At 40.7% G+C, this 19832-nt stretch overlaps 2 protein-coding genes across 2 annotated transcripts in view; both read left to right on the forward strand.

The window, feature by feature from the left end:
• Window positions 1–19832, forward strand: part of LOC104370847 (Y+L amino acid transporter 2) — a 68100-nt gene that overhangs the window by 9698 nt on the left and 38570 nt on the right. The gene's annotated exons all lie outside the window — the stretch shown is intronic.
• Window positions 1985–16237, forward strand: LOC104382448 (Y+L amino acid transporter 2). Its single transcript, XM_009990404.2, has 9 exons — window positions 1985–2495; window positions 5411–5536; window positions 7622–7766; window positions 8723–8846; window positions 9607–9710; window positions 10000–10096; window positions 12755–12904; window positions 13703–13886; window positions 14605–16237. Exons 1-9 carry the CDS (start codon window positions 2063–2065, stop codon window positions 14694–14696), a joined length of 1455 nt encoding a protein of 484 aa, XP_009988706.2. The 5' UTR covers window positions 1985–2062; the 3' UTR covers window positions 14697–16237.

Below are 19832 nucleotides of genomic sequence, written 5' to 3' on the forward strand. Positions count from 1 at the left end.
TGGATTGTAACAGCAGTAGATTTGTTACACATTTGACAAAAAAAATTCCTCTCCTTTTGTTATTATACAGGAAGACTATTTCTTATATTCTGCTAATTTTCTTAGTAGCGTGAAGACTTTGCTGAAAACTACCAGGAGTCCTGTCTCAGTCAAATCTTATTTATTTAAGGAAGACATAGTCCTGAATGAAGAAATCAAAAACAACTTCAACATTGTGACCCCACTGAATGAAATCAGTGCACTGTCATAGCTCGTGGGAATGTTGCTTTTGGTATTTGGATGGGCATAGAACAGGACAGGCAGAAGCTGTTTAAAAGATTTTGCTCTCGAATTGCTACTTTCTTGATTCCAGTTCTGGAATCAGGAATTTTGAGGAAGATAGATGACTCCTGTATCGAATGCCTGAAATACTTCCACCCAGACCAAGGTGACATTTTTTTATTCTTAGAGGGACAAAGGGAGAAGTGAGAGGAGTCACTCATGTACAAAGATGAGGTCAGCAAAAGATGGGAGACTCAGCGGTCATGCTTGAACACCTATGGCAAGAATTAATATTTAACATACTCCAGTGTACTCACAGTGCTTCTGCAGTTAGAGAAAGTGCCATTGGGATGAGAAAAGCATTTCATCTTTAAAGAGAGTTTGACATCTTTTAATCTTTAATCCTCATCAGACCTCATTAGTTATTTGATCAACTAGGAAACTGAGTTGCACCAAAGAAAACTGGAAAAAAACACGTTAAAAATTGTTAAGGGCTGCTAAACCAGACATGCTTTACTAAGGAAAGCAAACCTTTTGGAAGTTTGTAGAGGGTACATTGCTTGTGTTAAACTGGCTATTGACTCACTTTTTAACAACATAAATTTGTGATCAAATGTTTTCGACCAGTGTGTCACGTGAAGGAGCTTTGTTCTACTCAGAGAACTTGGCTTTAGCTTATAGGATTTTGATGTTTTCTTTGGAAGTGTTTTAGAGTGTGTGTGGAGTAGGGAAGGGAAGGAGAAATGGATTCTTTTTTTTGAGATCAGCTCTGGAAAAAGTCATTATTGCAAGTAAGCATAGTTATGAGTCAGCAGGACCCAAGCATTGAGATGGTCGCTGCAGTCTTGCTGTTACCATTCTCTTCTCCATCCCTGAGGACCTCAGCCCCAGAGGGGTGTGATGTGTACACAAGGCTGATTTATCAACGCAGCTACGCAATTATATCTTTTTTCCCCATCTCCCAGCATGCTTGGATCCTGCCCTGTGAGCATTGGTGTGGGAGGCTTTTACAGAAGTGTTTTGTTGGACTCCCTTATACAAAAGTGTTTCAGGAACAGAGTGTTCAAAACTCAATCCCTATGCATGCTACTGGTTTGTACCCAGAAGTCAAGTGAGGTCAATAACTAAACAAGCTGCATTATTCACTGCAGCAGAAATCTCATCTTTAGGAACAGCTCAAGCTCTTTTCTTCATCCTCACATTAACATTAACCTCCTGAGGCTGGACTTTTTTGGTATCTTTTTCTCTCTTTTCTCTTGTGTTCCTCAGCAGATAATTCTCAGGTGGATGTGATTCGATGAAACAAATAATAACGAAGTAAAGTTCTTCCTGGGATGAAAGCAAAATTTAGGGAGAGGTATACCTGTGGGGAACACTCCAGCTGTATCACAACGTGTTTCCAGAGGTACAGTGTCTCTTTCTTCCCTATGATAATTCCAGTAATGTAACACAGAATTACAATTCAAGATAAATAATAACAGTGAACTCAAAGTTCATGAAAGGTTTGGGATCTATAACCAAAGACAGTGGCCTCACATTTATCCATTAAAAAGGTACAGACCAGTGAAAGTTAAGAAAATCCACTAGTGTGCGTCTCCTGGACTGCAAGATAAAACTAGGCAAAATAATTGTTCTTTGTATCATTTATGCCTTGTATGCTAATTATCTCACCCGTATCTCAGATACTATGTTGTTTTCTCCTCTTGTTTTCAGGTAATGATAGTCGAGAGCTCCAGCTCCCTGGCAAATACGCTGCAATAAAAGATCCAGAACTAAGAAAGGAAGCGCTGAAAAGGACAATATGGCAGACAGAAGTGAAAGAATGCAGATGAAAAAAAAAATCACGTTATTAAATGGAGTTTCTTTAATTGTAGGGAACATGATTGGCTCTGGGATATTTGTATCACCCATAGGTGTTTTAATGTACAGTGCTTCCTATGGACTCTCTCTCGTCATCTGGGCACTCGCTGGGATATTCTCACTGTTCGGAGCTTTGTGTTACGCTGAATTGGGAACATCCATTGTTAAATCTGGAGGTTATTATGCCTATCTTCTGGAAACATTTGGTGCCTTTGTGGCCTTCATCAGTCTGTGGTCTTCCTTGCTAACTATTGAGCCAGCATCTCAGGCAGTGAGAGCAATCATATTTGCTAACTACATCGTTCAATCATTTTTTCCTGATTGTGTTCCACCGCCATATGATGCAGTCAGGTTAATCGCAGCTGCTTGTATTTGTAAGTAAAGTTATTATTCTTGAAAGTTAAGAACTGTAATTGTAGGTGCTCTTAGAGATTTTTCTCAATTTCTATTCCTTTGCCTTCTGTGAAAATAATTATTGCCTCTCTAAAACATATTCATAGGAACTAGTAATCTTTTATTCAGATGGATTTTGCTTGCGGATAAGACTATTAGAGAGGAGAATTGCAACAATTTGGCTAGGGGAAACTAACTGCTGATTATAGATACATATATCTATGGATCTTATGGCCTAATTCACAGAGCTCTCTCCCCTATTTCTTGCAAATCATAGAAGATGAACAAAAATCTAAAAATTCATATGGAATTAAAAATACTCTGCCTAATCTGAGTATTGTCTCTAGAAAAACTGGGTGGTGTAATCAGACACTCTGCAGAGTTGACTTTGGCATGACTGTATGTCTTAGGTGTAAATCTGTCCGCTAGTAGATGGACTGCACTCAGATTCCTTTCCTTGTAAATGTGGATTTGTCAGGATGGAGTATGTGTTCCTTTTACGCTGGGCTATAACATGATCCTTTAAAAATAACCTAAATTGTCTAACTCAACCAAAAATATCTAAAAGGATAAGTAATTTTCACTTCAGATAATATAACATACACTGAATTTTGTCACTGTGATGCAGAGGAAGTTCACTTCTGAAGAAGACTCTGTGGTATAACTTGAGACCACCATGACCAGGCAACAGTCTAAAAAGCAACTAAACCTATTCCAAAAGACTTCATCAGCTGAAATTCTCCACTTGCACAGGAAAGCAATTATTGATTAGATCAAAATTTATTTCCCTGGTGTTCTAGGTGCACCTCATGAAATCCTAATGCTTAAGAGAAAAAGTCTTCAAATGCTGATGTTTCTTTAAGCCTTCATTGTCTTAGTTATTCTGGCTGCAGTCTTCATGTGAATCAGCTACTGGGTGCTTTAGTACCTCTGATTTCTGAGCTGATGCCCCAGGTGGGACAGGCAGCTGCTGCTTTCTCATACAGCAAAGCAGTTGCCTCACCACTGACTTACAACAAGCATTTTGAGTAACAGCCCAGATTGCTGGGAAAATTATAGTTTATTATATTGACTGTGATATGCAATTTAGCAGTGTCAGGTGGCATATTCATTACTAGCTTGAACAAAATGGATAAAGCTCAGGAGCATGGATTTAATTGATACTTCTCCAACGCAGTGGAGAACGCTTATTTAAATCTATATATTTAGTAGAATTTACTGGGAATTTCATGGCAAGATCCCACTGCCTTGAATTTAATTAGACTTTGCAGCACAATACGTGTCGTGTGTCATATACGTATATAGTAAACATACCCTTTGAAGGAGTTACTGATATATTTTACTGTATTATATACCACTGTACTATATACTGCATATATCACATTTACTAGAGCAAGGTTTACAGAAATTATTATTTACAGACATGTTTAAAGTTAAATTCAAACCTCACACAAGACATGAACTATCATTACATAATATTTTGGCTTTTTTAAACACCAGAATAAAAACCAAATTCTGTGCCCATTGCACAACATTGTTATATTAATAGGAAATAGGGGGTAAATCAGGTCTCGTTTCTTTAAACAGGTCTATTATTACCTTGCCCACCAACAGTACACACTTCCAGGAATGGGGCATTCCCAACTTCTCTGGGCAACCTGTTCCAGTGCTTCACCACCCTCAGAGTGAAGAATTTCTTCCTTAAATGTAATTAAAATCTCCCCTCTTTTAGTTTAAAGCAATTGCCCCTTGTCCTATCACTACACACCCTTGTAAAAAGTCCCTCTCAAGCTTTCCTGTAGGCTTCCTTTAGTTACTGATAGACTGCTAGAAGGTGTCCCCAGAGCCTTCTCTTCTCCAGGCTGAACAACCCCAACTCTCTTAGCCTGTCTTCATAGTAGAGATGCTCCAGCCCTCGGAACATCTTTACAATCCTCCTCTGCACCCGCTCTAACAGCTCCATGTCCTTCTTCTTTGGGGGCCCCAGAGCTGAACACAGTACTCCAGGTGGTGTCTGAGGAGAGAACTGTAGATATACAAAATCACCACTCTCACTTGCTGGCCATGCCTCTTCTGATGCATCCCAAAATGCGGCTGGTTTTCTAGACTGCAAGCTCTGGTTCATCAACCAGAACCCCCAAGTCCTTCTCCACAGGGCTCCACTCAATCCATTCTCTGTCCAGCCTGCTCTTGTGCTTAAGATTGCCCCAACCTGCGTGCAGAACCTTGCATTTTGCCTTCTTGACCTTCATGAGCAAATGACTATTAATTGATCCCACCCACTCTCTGCAAACACACTACTTTGTTATTTCTATTTGATTCTATCAAAACCGAATCTTGAGAGGACTCTGTAAGTAAGTACTTCTGTAGTGTTCAGACTTGGAGTCAAGTGTGAATGGCATGGCTCCTAAGCCATGGTCACAGAGTAATGGCATGCTGGCCTGGCTCAATTCAATATCTTGCCAACCATATCCAAACTTTTTCATACCGAAGCTATCCTTACTCTCTAAGGAGAGTAGAGCTCAAATCAGCAGGGAAACCTCAGGGGAAAATCTCAGTGGAAATAAAAGATTTAGATCTCTTCTGCATGTGACTAACTCTGCTGGCTTTAGTAAAATCTAAAGATTATTTAAAAGAAGCAGAAGTTAGTCCTGAAATTCATATTCTGATCTGTTTTGTCTTACTTACTGTCATGATGAGTATCATCCAAAAAACTGTTGTGTAACTTTTAAATCAGGTTTCACTCATTGTATCAAATCTAGGTTGTCCGGAACTGGTGAAATTTGATTCTGTTTTATTTTTAAAAGAAGGATAATCTGGATGGATGTATTTGAAAAGTGGTTTATGTGATGTAAAATATCAGTGCTCCTCTCATTCATATTCTTTTTCCCTACAGGTTCCCTAACATTTATTAATTGTGTTAATGTGAGGTGGGGAACCCTTCTACAGGATGTGTTCACATATGTGAAAGTTCTGGCTCTTATCTTGGTGATAGCTATTGGCCTTTATAAAATTGGTAAAGGTAAGAATATTTTTCATTTACTTAAATTCTTTAAAATGAACCGTGTATGAGTTTCAGAATCTATGCAGGAAGATCAGCCTCCTTAAGACTTATATGTGAAGTGTTATTTATTCTGGAAAAAAATGCCTGCCGTAGGAAGATTTGAGCAATTTCATGGCTTGTTAAGCAATGGGAGTTCAATTATTCTTCTACTCGTAGTGTGGGAAAACCAACACATACCAAGTTCTGTGATTCTTGGGCTGAATAGCAAACAGCACTGAGTTAACATCAGTTTAGTGCTAACAAGTGTCAAGTCAGCCTCAGTGTCTCTGAGTAATTCCTGTTAAAGGTTAGCCTTGCCACTAGTCCTATGACAGGACAGCACAGCAAAAATTGCTGGATGCATCCTTCACATCGCTCCTCATCCCCGCTCTCCCTGCCCTGCCCATGGCCATGAGCGGTCACAGCACCCTGTGAGGGGATAGGGTCGGGGAGGGAGGAACTTGTCCTTTCCTTCCTTGGTGAGAGGGCGCACTTGTAGAAACAAGGGAAAAGACTGTAATACTGCAGTCCTGTGAATCACTGTGGTATCGTAAGACATCACAGGACAGATGAGCCACCTCCTATCAGCAGTAACTGGACTGAACTGAACACACTGAAAAGCTGGAGACTAGTTTATTCCAGTGCTACCTCTGGTCTTTGCATATGACTATAGCTTGGCCCAGGGGCCCTTCCCTCTGCTTGTGCTTCCACTTAACCCACGACAGGTCTTGGCCTTGCTCCACAGGGTCAGGGAGGATAATGGCAGAGAAGAAACATTATCGTGAGGAACACAAAATGTTGAGGGTTTTTAGTGGATATTGAAGGTCTTGTCTCTGCTTTGTTTAAGCAGAACCAAGTCCTTACATACAGAAAGGACTGGGAGGAGGAATGACGTAGACTTCTGGAGCAAGCCATGATCTGGTCAAAGTAGTCTTTTAAACTCAGCAGCTACTTTAATGTAAAGAATGGTTATGATGTTCTAGCCCTGTCGTATTCCATCTGATGTGCCCAGATATGCCTCTTTTTTTAAAGCACCGTGCATGTATCTGATTTTGAATATGTGCTGTCTTCAGTAAAAAAAAATTTCTCTTGGTCCTTTTGGATTTTTCTTTTTTTTTTTCCTTCCAACCATTTTCTTCCCCAGCCTGTGTGTACATCTTGTAGCTTCATCCTCCATGGTTCGAACAGTCTCCTCGTAGTTACTGCACTTCAAAGACTGAACTGCTTTTGTAGTATCTATTATGTCCCTAGTTTAACCATAGGATGAAGTTGTTTCATTTTGTAACAAAGAGTTTACGTTCTTCCTTGGTAGAGGTTTCAGCATGTTTCTGTCTTCCTTAATACTTAAACCCACTTTCATTTATATTAGTTGAGTTTCCTTCTGCAAACTCAGTAGGGCATTTCTTCCCCTTTTCCAGAATCACATTGAAAGCTCATGCAGATTCATTAACATTTCATCCATTTTGCAGCATTCTGCAGATTGTCTTCTCAACTGATTGAGCTAAACTAGAGGAAAATTTTGAAAGGAAAGAATTTCCAAGTCTCTTCGTTTCATTTTGTGGAACATCTTTGTGGGAAAGATTATCCCACTGAGAACCATGACTCCAAGAGCTGCCCCTCCATTAGCCATTAATTCATCTGGTGAAAACAAAAGCACAGATGAGGAAGAAATAGACAGATTCAGGAATTGAAATTGGGTTTCCCAGGTGCCTCTGCCTGGCTCACAGTACATAGCATGACTTCAGTACGGCTCCCTCCTTCAGTAGGCTAGATGGCAATGCCAGGTGACAAGGATGCCATGAATTCTGGTGGAATTACACCAGCCACATACAGATAACTAACATGGAAAATATGTTCGGCTGTTTCTCTGTACTGGTGTAGCTGTCTGAATGTCTGACCAAAACTTTCCTGTTTTTCAAGTGAAAATATAAGCTGTGCACTTTTAGAAATAGTAATGAAACCTGGATGCAGTGGGGTTTTATTTCCTTTTGGTTACCTGAGAGTGTCCTTCTACATCGTGGTCTTTGAAACCTAACAGGCAATTGGTACCTGCCGTTTGTACAGGAGAAACAGAAAAACTGAGAGCTTCGTTTGAGGGCTCTGAAATAAACCTAGAGATGATCGTGCTTGCTTTCTACCCTGCCCTCTACTCCTACAGGGGATGGGACATACTCAACTACGTCACCAACGAAATACAGAATCCTAAGAGGTAAAAGCATGCTTTTTCGTTGAATCTCAGGAGTGTCCTGGTAAGACAGGTGATGGCAGGACAAGCTGCTCTGTATTTGTTTCTGACTGGAAATCAGTCAGACTATTTTCTCTGCAAAAATGTTCTCCTTTTCAAAAGAAGAAGTATGAGAACTCTTTCTGATTATTGTCCTCACTCACCAATTGTATCATGCAAATGAATCCCTTCTTTGCCTATACGTATTTTACACCTTACACTTCAGACCAGAGAAGAACAAATCCCTGCTGAAAGCAGGGAAAAACATGGGTCTGTCTAGCCCTCTGAAATGCCCTACTTCTTTTCAGTCAGAGAGAACAATAGTTTTATTTTTCCAGAACCAGTTTTGATGCCAGTAAAGACTGTGTCAGGTTTATGACTGTTTTATCATGTGACCTTCAGCATTGCTCTTTGTGGGCAAAATATTTCATTTTGTTAAAAATTGAGTGGTTAACTGAAAATCAAAAAGTCCACAGTAGCACTGGAAATATCATCTCCTCCCCTCTGTACAAATGTCAGTCATGTCGGAGTGCTGTGCCTCACCTACTCAGACTGATACAGTCCATCTTGTCTGGGGACATGCGTAGGTTATGAGCCAGGAAAAAAATACTACGTTCAAGAAAACACCTAAGTATGCATTTACATCTCATTGCTTAAGGGTTCTCTTAAATTGCTTCCTATAAAAGACAGTATATAAAATTTACAGGTAGAAATGTGGTTTTTTTTTTCTCTAACTTGTGACAGACCCACAGGCAGTCAACTAAGCTGCTTATGGAATTGTTCCACATGTTGGTTCCTCTTTATTTTGTAACACCACGATCACAAAATGACAGAGTACAAAAAGTGATGGAGGTATCCATTCACAAATGTTTGGAAAATCTTCTGCTTACATTTTCCTTATTCAAGGAACACGAAACAATATTGCCATTTTTCTTTTGCAGGAATCTACTTCTTTCTATTGCAATTTCAACGTCTATTGTGACTATTATTTACTTGTTGACTATTGTAGCATACTATGTAGTGTTGGACATGTCAACTCTCCTCAGAAGTTACTCAGTGCCCATGGTAGGTTGTATAAAATGATTAAAACAAAAGTTACTGAATGGATAACACTGTGGAAGAGTCTCAGGTAGCATACTCCTTGGCAAAACAATTGAAATTATTTCCATGCTGAAGGTTTTTGCTTTATTTTAAATTTTGTTTTCATGTAAGAGTACCAGTATATCAGAAAACTCATATAAATTATATATCTAATAGATCTACTCTTCTAAAATTCTCTTATATACTCTGTAAATCCTGGTCTTAACAGTACTTCATTGTAGAAGATTTTTCACCAGGGTCAGATGGAGAGCTATGGAAATTCTGGGTGTTTTAAGAAACCAGAGGCTTTTGCTATTGTTCTGATGTACAGTGTGTGATGTTTAATGCTGCAGGTTTACAGCAATATTTTCAACACAAAAATATGCAGTAAAATGGTTTTTGAAACCTTCTCAGTATTTTATATAAATGTACAATTATAACTCATAGATTACTGCAGTCAAGACTTCTTCGAATACATTAAAGTCAATACTCCTTCATCTATTATCACATTGACCTGATGTAGACTTAGAAAAAGAAATTCATCATTTTTTTTAAGTATCTGTCATTTTTATTTTGATAGTGATCGGTTTTTCTGAATTCTGATTTCCCAACTCATTATCAGTGTCACAGGAAGGCATGGGCTATGATGTTGTAGTTGGCCTAGTGTATTTCCTTGAGAGTTTCTCAGGATTGTCCATATGCTTAACGTAATTGGCCTCACTAATATTCTCTTTTTTTGTTATAGATGTTTAGCAATGAAACTCTCAGTTATGCTAAGTGGATAATTCCTATAGCAGTGGCCATGTTCTGCTACAGTGCATTAAACTCATCAATAATTGCAGCATCCAGGTATGAAATACAAGATTTACCTAAAATAATTGAAGAGCAATCATTTATAATTAATCTGCATTCTTTGCTACTACATCGTAAAAGCGACACAGTTCATTTTTACCACGTTAAATTGTTCATTTGTGATGAAAGGAGTGTTACAATCTGATGTGTCTTCTCATGGTCAGCACCTTTGGTAAACTGAGGACGCTTGAGAAGAGAGCAGCGTTTACAATAGAGTAATAAACTAATTAATGTGGCACTATTCCTTCACTCACTGTCTGGTTGAGTTTTCTTATTCTTTTTTTAGGCTTTTTTATGTTGGCGCCAGGGAAGGACACCTCCCTGACAGCCTGAGCTTGATTCATGCAAAGCGCTTCACACCAGTCCCTGCTCTCCTCTTCAATGTAAGTGACCACCCGGCCCCGTGCCTGCCCTGGGCAGTTGGGAACTCGGACACTGGGAGGGCAGCGTCTCGCCTATACCCGGCCTCTCTCCTGGGCTTCTCCTGCGATGGAGACATCTTCCTCACATGCCCACAATTTCTGTATCTCATTGGGGGGCGGGGGCATGTGGTATTTTGTCTGGTTGGGGTTTTTTACAGTGAAAAGAGAATGGCTTGATTCACACGTACATGCTCTCTGAACAACATTAGTCAGAATGAAGTCAGAAAACATCATTAGTCACAAAACAGAATGACTAAATATGTAACAGTATAGACCAGAGTTGGTCAAGTCATTGATGGATAGGGGAAGAGCAACTGACATTGTCTACCTGGACTTATCCAAAGCATTTGATACTGTCCCACACAACATCCTTGTCTCTAAACTGGAAAGACATGGTTTTGATGGATGGACCACTCGGTGGATAAGGAATTGGCTGGATGGTCGCAATCAAAGAATTATGGTCAACGGTTCAATGTCCAAGTGGAGGCCAATGATGAGTGGTGTTCCTCAGGGGTCAGTAGTGGGGCCAGTTCTATTTAACACCTTTGTTGGTGACATGGACAGTGGGATCGAGTGCACCCTCAGCAAGTTTGGAGATGACACCAAGTTGTGTGGTGTTGCGGACATGCTGGAGGGAAGGGATGCCATCCAGAAGGACCTTGCCAGGCTGGAGAGGTGGGCCGGTGAGAACCTCATGAAGTTCAACAAGGCCAAGTGCAAGGTCCTGCACGTGGGTCAGGGCAATGCCAAGCACAATTACAGGCTGGGCAGAGAATGGATTGAGAGCAGCCCTGAGGAAAAGGACTTGGGAGTGCTGGTGGACAAGAAGCTCAACATGAGCCATCAATGTGCGCTGGCAGTCCAGAAAGCCAACCGTATCCTGGGCTGCATCAAAAGAAGTGTGGTCAGCAGGTCGAGGGAAGTGATTCTGCCCCTCTACTTTGCTCTTGTGAGACCCCTCCTGGAATACTGCATTCAGCTCTGGAGTCCCCAACATAAGAAGGACATGGAGCTGCTGGAGTGGGTCCAGAGGAGGGCCACGAAGATGATCCGAGGGCTGGAGCACCTCTGCTATGAAGACAGGCTGAGAGAGTTGGGGCTGTTCAGCCTGGAGAAGAGAAGGCTCCAGGGTGATCTTATAGCAGCCTTCAAGTACTTAAAGGGAACCTACAGGAAAGCTGGAGAGGGACTTTTGACAAGGGTGTGTAGTGATAGGACAAGGGGCAATGGCTTTAAACTGAAAGAGGGCAGATTTAGATTGGATGTAAGGAAGATATTTTTAACTCAGAGGGTGGTGAGGCACTGGAAGAGGTTGCCCAGAGGAGTTGTAGTTGCCCCATCCCTGGAAGTGTTCAAGGCCAGGTTGGATGAGGCTTTGGGCAACCTGGTGTATTGGAGGGTTTCCCTGCCCAAGGCAGAGGGGTTGGAACTAGATGATCTTTGAGGTCCCTTCCAACCCTAACCATTCTATGATTCTATGATTCTAAGTCTTTATGGGAATTTTCAGAGTTTCCATTGGAGAAGAATATGGCAGGAACATCACTTAGATCCTCATACAGGCTGATTTTTTAGGACTCTAGTTATAACAAACTTGAAAAAGCATTTAAAACGGTGCTCCTACCATTGGATGCTTATAGTCATACTGATTTTCTCCTGTTGTGACATACAAATGAATCTGGTGGTGCAAAATCAAGCAGCCGTAAGGTACAGAATTAGTGTAAGTTATTTTAATAGATAAACCATAAATCTAACAGATTAAAATAAGGAGAAGGATATGTGAAAACAGCGAAGGTGGAATCATTCAAAAGAATTGTACTGCTCTTTATTTGAACACGTATTTGATTTGGTGTCTCCTGTTGCCCTGTGTTGCATAAGGTGTATGTATAGATTATCTTACTGGTCCTGTTTGACATCACATAAATTACTACAGGTTATCATCTCATTATGAATACTCTTCCCAGGGGGATTCTATTTGCACCTGTAAAATGAGCTATACTCCCTTAATGCACCTCATGGTATTTTTCACAGTGAAATTTTTTTCTGCTTGTCAAGTGAGAACTGCATTATTATGTTTGTCATGTTTGTTAAAATGGATGTTAAATTCCTGCTATTTTACGTCTCATCTCAGCCTTTCCAGGCAGACAGTATAGTATACCTGCACACCACAGAATTTACTCTAACTAAAACTAAATGTTTTTAGTTTTAAACTAAATTCAAAGTTTGCTTTCAAACCAAAGCCAAGCAGAAGAGCAGAGTAAGCTGCTGCCTACAGAAAGCTTCTTAGCAACCTTCTCCGTAGCACAGCAGAGTCTGGGACTCCTCATCTGGCTGCCTTAGGAGGGTTTCCTGCTGGTGCTGAAACATAACTTCACAAAACCTACTCCTCTTCAGCCAAACGTGGCGTTCTCACTGCTACATTTACACAAGAGATACCAGCATGCTTCACACAGAATATTGTTTGCAGATTTCTCAGAGTTCTGATCACATCCTTCTTGTAAGGACTTGATCTCCTAAGTCCAACCACATATATTGGAAACAGACTGGTTTATAACTTTACAAACTATTTTATAAGACAGGTATCTATTTTCACATTTTTTATTTTTTTTTTATTATGACCAGGGCTTAATGAGTTTGCTTTATCTCCTTGTGGAAGACATTTTCCTCCTCATTAATTACCACTCCTACATCTACTGGCTTTTCGTGGGTCTGTCTATCGCAGGACTAATATATTTGAGATATACTCAGCCTCATAGGCAACGGCCTATTAAGGTAAGAAAACAAGACAGGAGACAAGCCTTAAAGCCACCTAATGCACGTGTTTATCTGATCCTTAATATCACAACCATAACATTACTAGTTAGGTTACAGATTATTTATTTCCCATAAAAATTCTTTCAACATCCAAGATAAGACATGAAGGGGCAAAACCTATTTGAGTTTCCACAAGAACATCTGTTCTGGTACTTTTGCTGTGAGGTTGAAATTATATTTACTGTTTGTTTTTCCATTCATTCGATCATAAAAAAATATTGTAGTGAAAAATAAATCCATAAAGAGGTTACTGCAACTTACCTTGTTTGTGGCATGATATTTGTTAAGTGCCTGAGCAAAATGGTTGTACATCAGTCCGTCAGTGCTGTAGCATCCACCTGATGATCGAAAGTCTAGCTGACTTTGATTTTTCCAATCAAACTTACAATTGAAAATTTACAATTGAAGTTAGAGGGGAAACTACCCATTGGTGCTCAGTTTTAGAGTATTGCTTTGAAAGACTGATGGTCTCTCACTCATGCGGACAGAAATTGAGTTTCTGCAGCCCTGGACAAAAAAAAAATGTCAGATACTCAGGCATATATCAGAGAAAAGGCTCTCAGCAGCATACACAGAAGCTGGCAAATTGTACTGACTGTAGGCAGCCAAAAGATTCAGTACATAGTAGTCATAGAGTCAATAGTTGTCGTCTTATTATTGACTTGTCTAATTCTAGTCTACAAAGCCAACATTATTACAATACACTATTTACTGCATTTTTTAATAATAATTGGATTTTTTTTTCTGTCTCCACAGCTTAACCTCTTCTTCCCTATCATGTACTGTTTATGTTCCCTTTTCCTGGTCATAGTTCCTCTCTATAGTGACACACGCAATTCCCTTACTGGCCTTGGTATTATCCTCTCAGGCATTCCTGCATATTATTTGGGAGTCCGTCTGCCAGTTGAAAAACGACCTAAATGGCTACAGTGGCTCTCTGGTAAGAAATATCATCTTGTCCTAGTCCGTGTGCCAAAATCTTGAATGCTTGATCAGAAGAATGAAAGAATAATTTTTGCTAAAATCCTTTTTCTTTATGAAGTTTTGCTGTGCTGTATGTGGAACGTCTGAGATCGTTTGCTTCATCATATGGTCCTGAAAACAAAACCACGCATACCTGTACAAACCAGTCTGATATGTGCATATACTATGGTCTTCTAATATTTGTGGTATTGAGCCATTTCAACATGTTGGCTCAGTAAAAGCTGTGTAGGATTGTGAAGACTAAATGCAAGCAGTTTAACCCCCTGGAAGGCAGAAATACTATTGCTTCACTTTCTGCCCAAGGAATGGAATATCCAAGTCAGAGGAGTCCCTGCATTTTCATAAATTATGAAATATTGAAGTAGTTTCTACTCCTCAAATTTAGGAAATCTTTAAAAAAACATATTTAATATTTTTATTCAGTTTGAACTCACCTGTCAATCTGACAATTCAATGGAAATGTTGATGAAAGTCTGTTTAAATGAGACTTTCAGTTTAATTATTGAGCTCCTTTTGGCTTTAGCTATTTATAATGTGCTTAATTTAAATGATTAAGGTAGTTTAAAATTTTTCCTAATTTCTGTGTAGTGGTTTCAAATCTGTAAAAATCCATATATGTGTCTAAGATATATTGAAAATTTGTCTGAACTATACATTTTTGCTATGTATTACAGCTACAACAACAAAATATGTTCAGATACTCTTCTACTGTGCTCCGCTGGACCTGGACACAGACATGGAACCTACAGCAGCTAAGGATAGATAGAGTTGCCTTGACATTGAGAGCTGCACCTTGACATTTTCTATCTGGAGCAATTTTTATAATCTGAAGTTCTCCCCATGTGTTCAGTTACACTAAAGCAGTCACCACTGAACTATGCATCAGTTTGATGTTTGTTAATTTGTGCTTGTTTATAAACCACTTTGATTTACAGGATATTTTTAAAAAAAATCTGTTTATTAATAGTGAGTTTTCATGTAACAATTTGAAATTATAAAGCACTATATGAACTAAAATTTTTTAGTAGATAAGAAGATATATTAATATTCTAATATTAGAATATTTGCAAAATGTAATTAAAAGCATTAGGTCTAGTTCAGAATCTTAAGAAATAAATTGATAAATATAACAAAAGATAGACCAGATATTTGCAAGATTCAAAACCTGAGTTAGGAAATAGAAGATACGGTATACTTCTGAAAATAAAACTAAATTCTTAGCCAAAGTAAAAATATATCATTCAAACTGGTAGACATGCTTTGAGTTAATGTAGTGTTAGTGTTAAACTATTAGAGTGTGTAATTTGCATCGTACACATTATACCAAAAGGAGAAATCCAAAGTTTTCAGTCATTTAAATTCTGTGAAATATTCTCAATTTACAATATCCCACATTCATTATCCTTTCGCTGAAGAGGTATTTTCAACGACCAAATTATACCTTTCACAGTGTCCACTGCTTGCCTAGAAGTATCAAGGGTGTGACCCCATGAATCACACTGATTTTTTCCACAGTGGAACTTATTTAAGGAATTCACAAGGAGAAATTAAAAACTATTGATGTTTACAAAATCCCTTGAGCCTCTGGCCAATCTGTCAGGCCTCACCAGTTCCAATGTATAACATACCTTGTTTCTACTTTGAGTTTTACCTTTCCTATTCAATTAACCCCAATTAAGGTAGTTTAATTTTATACAATCCTTGCAGCTTCTAGCATTATTGTCTTTTATCGATGTCTGCCCAGAGAAACATCAATGGAATAAGGAAGAAGACAATTGTTGCGACTTAAACCTCTCTTCCTTCCCTCCCCATGTTGCAAGGTCATTTGCAGGATTGTAATTTCGTGCGTCTCCAACACAGTTTTTGCTGACAGGACTCCTGTGAAACCTTCTATTCACATCTCAATGCCATCTGCTGTGGCAGTTTGCTTTCAGCAGGGTTTTCTTTTGATACGAAGTATGAAGTTGCTACTCAAAAAGGAAATTCTGGAGGCACAGGAGCGAGCTGTCCCTGTGTGCTGGAAATCGAGCCGCCGGGGTAGAAAACCGGCTTGGATGACCAAGGAAATTTGGGAACACCTCAAAAGAAAAAGGAAAGTCTATAAGTCTTGGAAGAATGGGCAGGCATCCAGGGAGGAATACAGGGAGGAAGTTAGGGCATGTAGGGAGATAATCAGGGGGGCAAAAGCCCAACTGGAACTTAGACTAGCCTGCTCCGTAAAGGACAACAAAAAGTCCTTCTATAAATACATTAACAACAAAAGGAGGGCTAAAGATCACCTCCAGCCCCTACTGGACACAGGGGGTATGTTAATCACTAGTGATGAGGACAAGGCTGAGGTCCTTAATGCCTTCTTTGCCTCAGTCTTTAATAATAAGGTTAGTAGTTCCCAGGTGAGCTGGCCTATGGTGTCTGAGAGCAGGGAGGGAGAGCAAATCGAAGCTCCTGTGATCCAAGAGGAACGGGTCAAGGATATGCTTCGCCAGCTGGATGCCCACAAGTCTATGGGGCCTGATGGTATCCACCCGAGAGTCCTGAGAGAGCTGGCGAATGTCATTGCCAAACCCCTGTCCATTATCTTTGGGCAGTCTTGGCTCACTGGGGAAGTTCCGCTGGACTGGAGGCTGGCGGATGTTACCCCCATTTACAAAAAAGGGCGGAAGGAGGATCCGGGGAACTACAGGCCTGTCAGTCTGACCTTGGTGACGGGCAAAGTCATGGAACAGGTTATCCTGAGTGCTACTAATGAGCACGTACAGGTTAACCAGGTGATCAGGCCCAGTCAACATGGGTTTATGAAAGGCAGGTCTTGCCAATCAAACCTGATCACCTTCTATGACAGGGTGACCCGCCTGGTTGACGAGGGAAGGGCTGTGGATGTAGTTTTCCTTGACCTCAGTAAAGCCTTTGATACAGTTTCTCATAGTGTTCTGGTTGCGAAACTGGTAGCTGCTGGCCTGGATAGGCACACCCTCCTTTGGGTTAAAAACTGGCTGGATGGCCGGGCCCAAAGAGTGGTGGTAAATGGGGCTAAATCTGGCTGGAGGCCGGTCACCAGTGGGGTTCTCCAGGGCTCAGTGCTGGGTCCAGTTCTGTTTAACATCTTTATCAATGACCTGGATGAGGGAATTGAATGTACCCTCAGTAAATTTGCGGACGACACCAAGCTGGGAGGCTGTGTCGATCTGCTCGAGGGTAGGGAAGCCCTTCAGAGGGATTTGAACAGACTGGATCGTTGGGCTGAGGCCAATGGCGTGAGCTTTAATAAGGCCAAGTGCAGAGTCCTTCACTTGGGGTGTAAAAACCCCAAGCATCGCTATAGGCTCGGGGAAGAGTGGCTGGAGAGCTGCCTGGCGGAGAAGGATCTGGGGGTGTTGGTTGACTACCGGCTTGATATGAGCCAGCAGTGTGCCCAGGTGGCCAAAAAGGCCAATGGGATACTGGCGTGTATCAAGAATAGTGTGACCAGCAGGAATAGGGAAGTGATCCTGCCCCTGTACTCGGCACTGGTGAGGCCGCACCTGGAATATTGTGTCCAGTTTTGGGCCCCTCGCTTTAAGAGAGATATTGAGCTCCTGGAGTGAGTCCAAAGAAGGGCGACTAAACTGGTCGAGGGGCTGGAAAATAAAACTTATGGGGAGCGGCTGAGGGAGTTGGGGCTGTTTAGCCTGGAGAAGAGGAGGCTGAGGGGAGACCTGATTACGGCCTATAAATACTTGAGAAAAGATGGTGGGGAGGTGGGGGAAGGGCTCTTTACATGAGTGATGGGTGATAGGACAAGAGGAAATGGGTATAAGCTTAGTCAGGGGAGATTCAGGTTGGATGTTAGTATTTCTTCTCTGAAAGGGTTGTCAGCCACTGGAATAGGCTGCCCAGGGAGGTGGTTGATTCCCCATCCCTGGATATGTTTAAGAAAAGGGTGGATGAACTACTTAGGGGTATGGTTTAATGGGAGATTAGGGACGGTTGGACTGGATGATCTCTAAGGTCTTTTCCAACCTAAAAATCTATGAAATCTATGAAAAAAATGCACTAAATTAGGGTAAACATGAAGATACTAGAGATGCTTGTTTTGCTTTTGGGAGGCCACAACCTTCAAGCACTAAAATCACTTAAGTATCACAATCACAAAACACGAAGAGGAACAAAGACCTAGGGTGTCATTTAGGTGGCCCAGCTCAGAACACCCCCATGTGCTCGTCACGTACACAGCACGTGCCCCTGTTACAGCATAGCACCATGTCCATCCTGCTCCACGACTGTACGGGAATGGGGCGTTCTCACCCCATCTATCACAAGGCACTGGTTAATGATAGAGCTGTGGTCCCAGACAGTCTGAGGGCACAAAGAGAGCACAAACCCTCCAAGTCAGCACCAGCCTAAACGTGACAGTCTTTGTCTCCAAGAGTTCAAAGTCGTGCTTGGTGCTGAGCTGTACATCACACCAAGACAGCACTGTACCATCCTCTGAAGTTTTCCCTTGCAGGCCCAAAGTTCCTAAGTGATTTGAGACACCCGAGGTGACATCTTGGGAGATAGCAGATGGCAGGCACTAGGGCACTACAGGTAGTATAATAAGGGCTACAGACTAAGACCATTTCCATAGAGAATTCTGAGCTGAGAAGCTTCTTTGTTTGTCTTTGTTTTGCCTAGATTTGTTTTTGCATTAATCTGTTAACCTCCTAGGCATGATGCACAAACCTTTCATTTTCTTTCTTTCTGGACAGAAGGAAAGTAGTAGTCAGACACTAGGCTATAAATGTGAATAATGTTGTTGAAATTCTCTACGAATATCAGAATCTCAGAAATGTTCATGTGTTTGTTGATTTTTCACTCCTTACAAATAATACATGTAAGTTATTGTCAAATATCCAAAGCAAGTCATAGATGCTGAAGTATTTCAATAAATAAACATTTGATCCTTGGTAAATGCTGTAGTTGTGTGGTTTTAAAGCATAAAAATAGTACTGAAAAGGAAATTTGCCCTGTCTTACATCTCACAAGTTGGTTTGCCAGGAGAGCAATAAGACTCTCACTCTTATGTGTGTTCTCTATAACACAATGAAAGAAACCCTAATGGAAGGAAAAATTTCTAGTTACTCCAGGTGGGACTCTTTCTTACTGCAGTTATGACCAATTCTTTACCCAAACGCTTTCTTGTTCTAAGAGTAAACACATCTTTTTACGTTATTCACAGATGCTCAGTTATGCAGTCAAAAAATAATAATTTTTTCAGAGACACTGTCTTTGGAAAAACAAAAAAAATGAGGGGAATGGAAGAACACTGTTCCCCAAAGTTCAGCTTACAAGCTGTAATATTAGAGCAGCTTTGAGGTGAGACACAGTTGCTGCTCCCAGGAACAGATTGCAGTTGGCATGGACAAGGCAACGCACAATACCCTCGAAACGGGGAGCAGAGTGGTACGAAGGTACCGCAGCTTGACCCTGTTACCAGGGATAGAGAATGTCTGGCAAAGGTAACCGCACACAGCTGCCTAGAAAGACAGATCACGGCTGTTACTTCAACAATAGTGGTCGATGGAGTTAGGATGCCAAGACCTAGCCAGGCATTAACCTAGGCAATTTGGCCATGTTAATGTTTAACAAGTTGCAAAATTATTTTCCTTTAGGTGAACTTTGCTCATTATAATATCGTTATAATACCAAAACACATCTCCATCCCAAAAGCTATCCACCTCTGGGCTGCGACCATCCCTCATTGAGCAGGCGCTCTGAAATACTTCTAGTCTATACCGTTAAATCAAAGCGAGGAAAATTTATACCAATCCTAACAAAGATGTGCATTACTGGAGTCTCTCAAGCTCCACCTGAAAGTATAAAAATGGGGGTGTTGGGGTAAGACCTCCATCAGAACGTCAACAAGCAGGACATCTTACGAACC

The sequence above is a fragment of the Tauraco erythrolophus genome, chromosome 3 (assembly GCF_009769465.1).
Source record: "Tauraco erythrolophus isolate bTauEry1 chromosome 3, bTauEry1.pri, whole genome shotgun sequence".
Classification (NCBI taxonomy): domain Eukaryota; kingdom Metazoa; phylum Chordata; class Aves; order Musophagiformes; family Musophagidae; genus Tauraco; species Tauraco erythrolophus.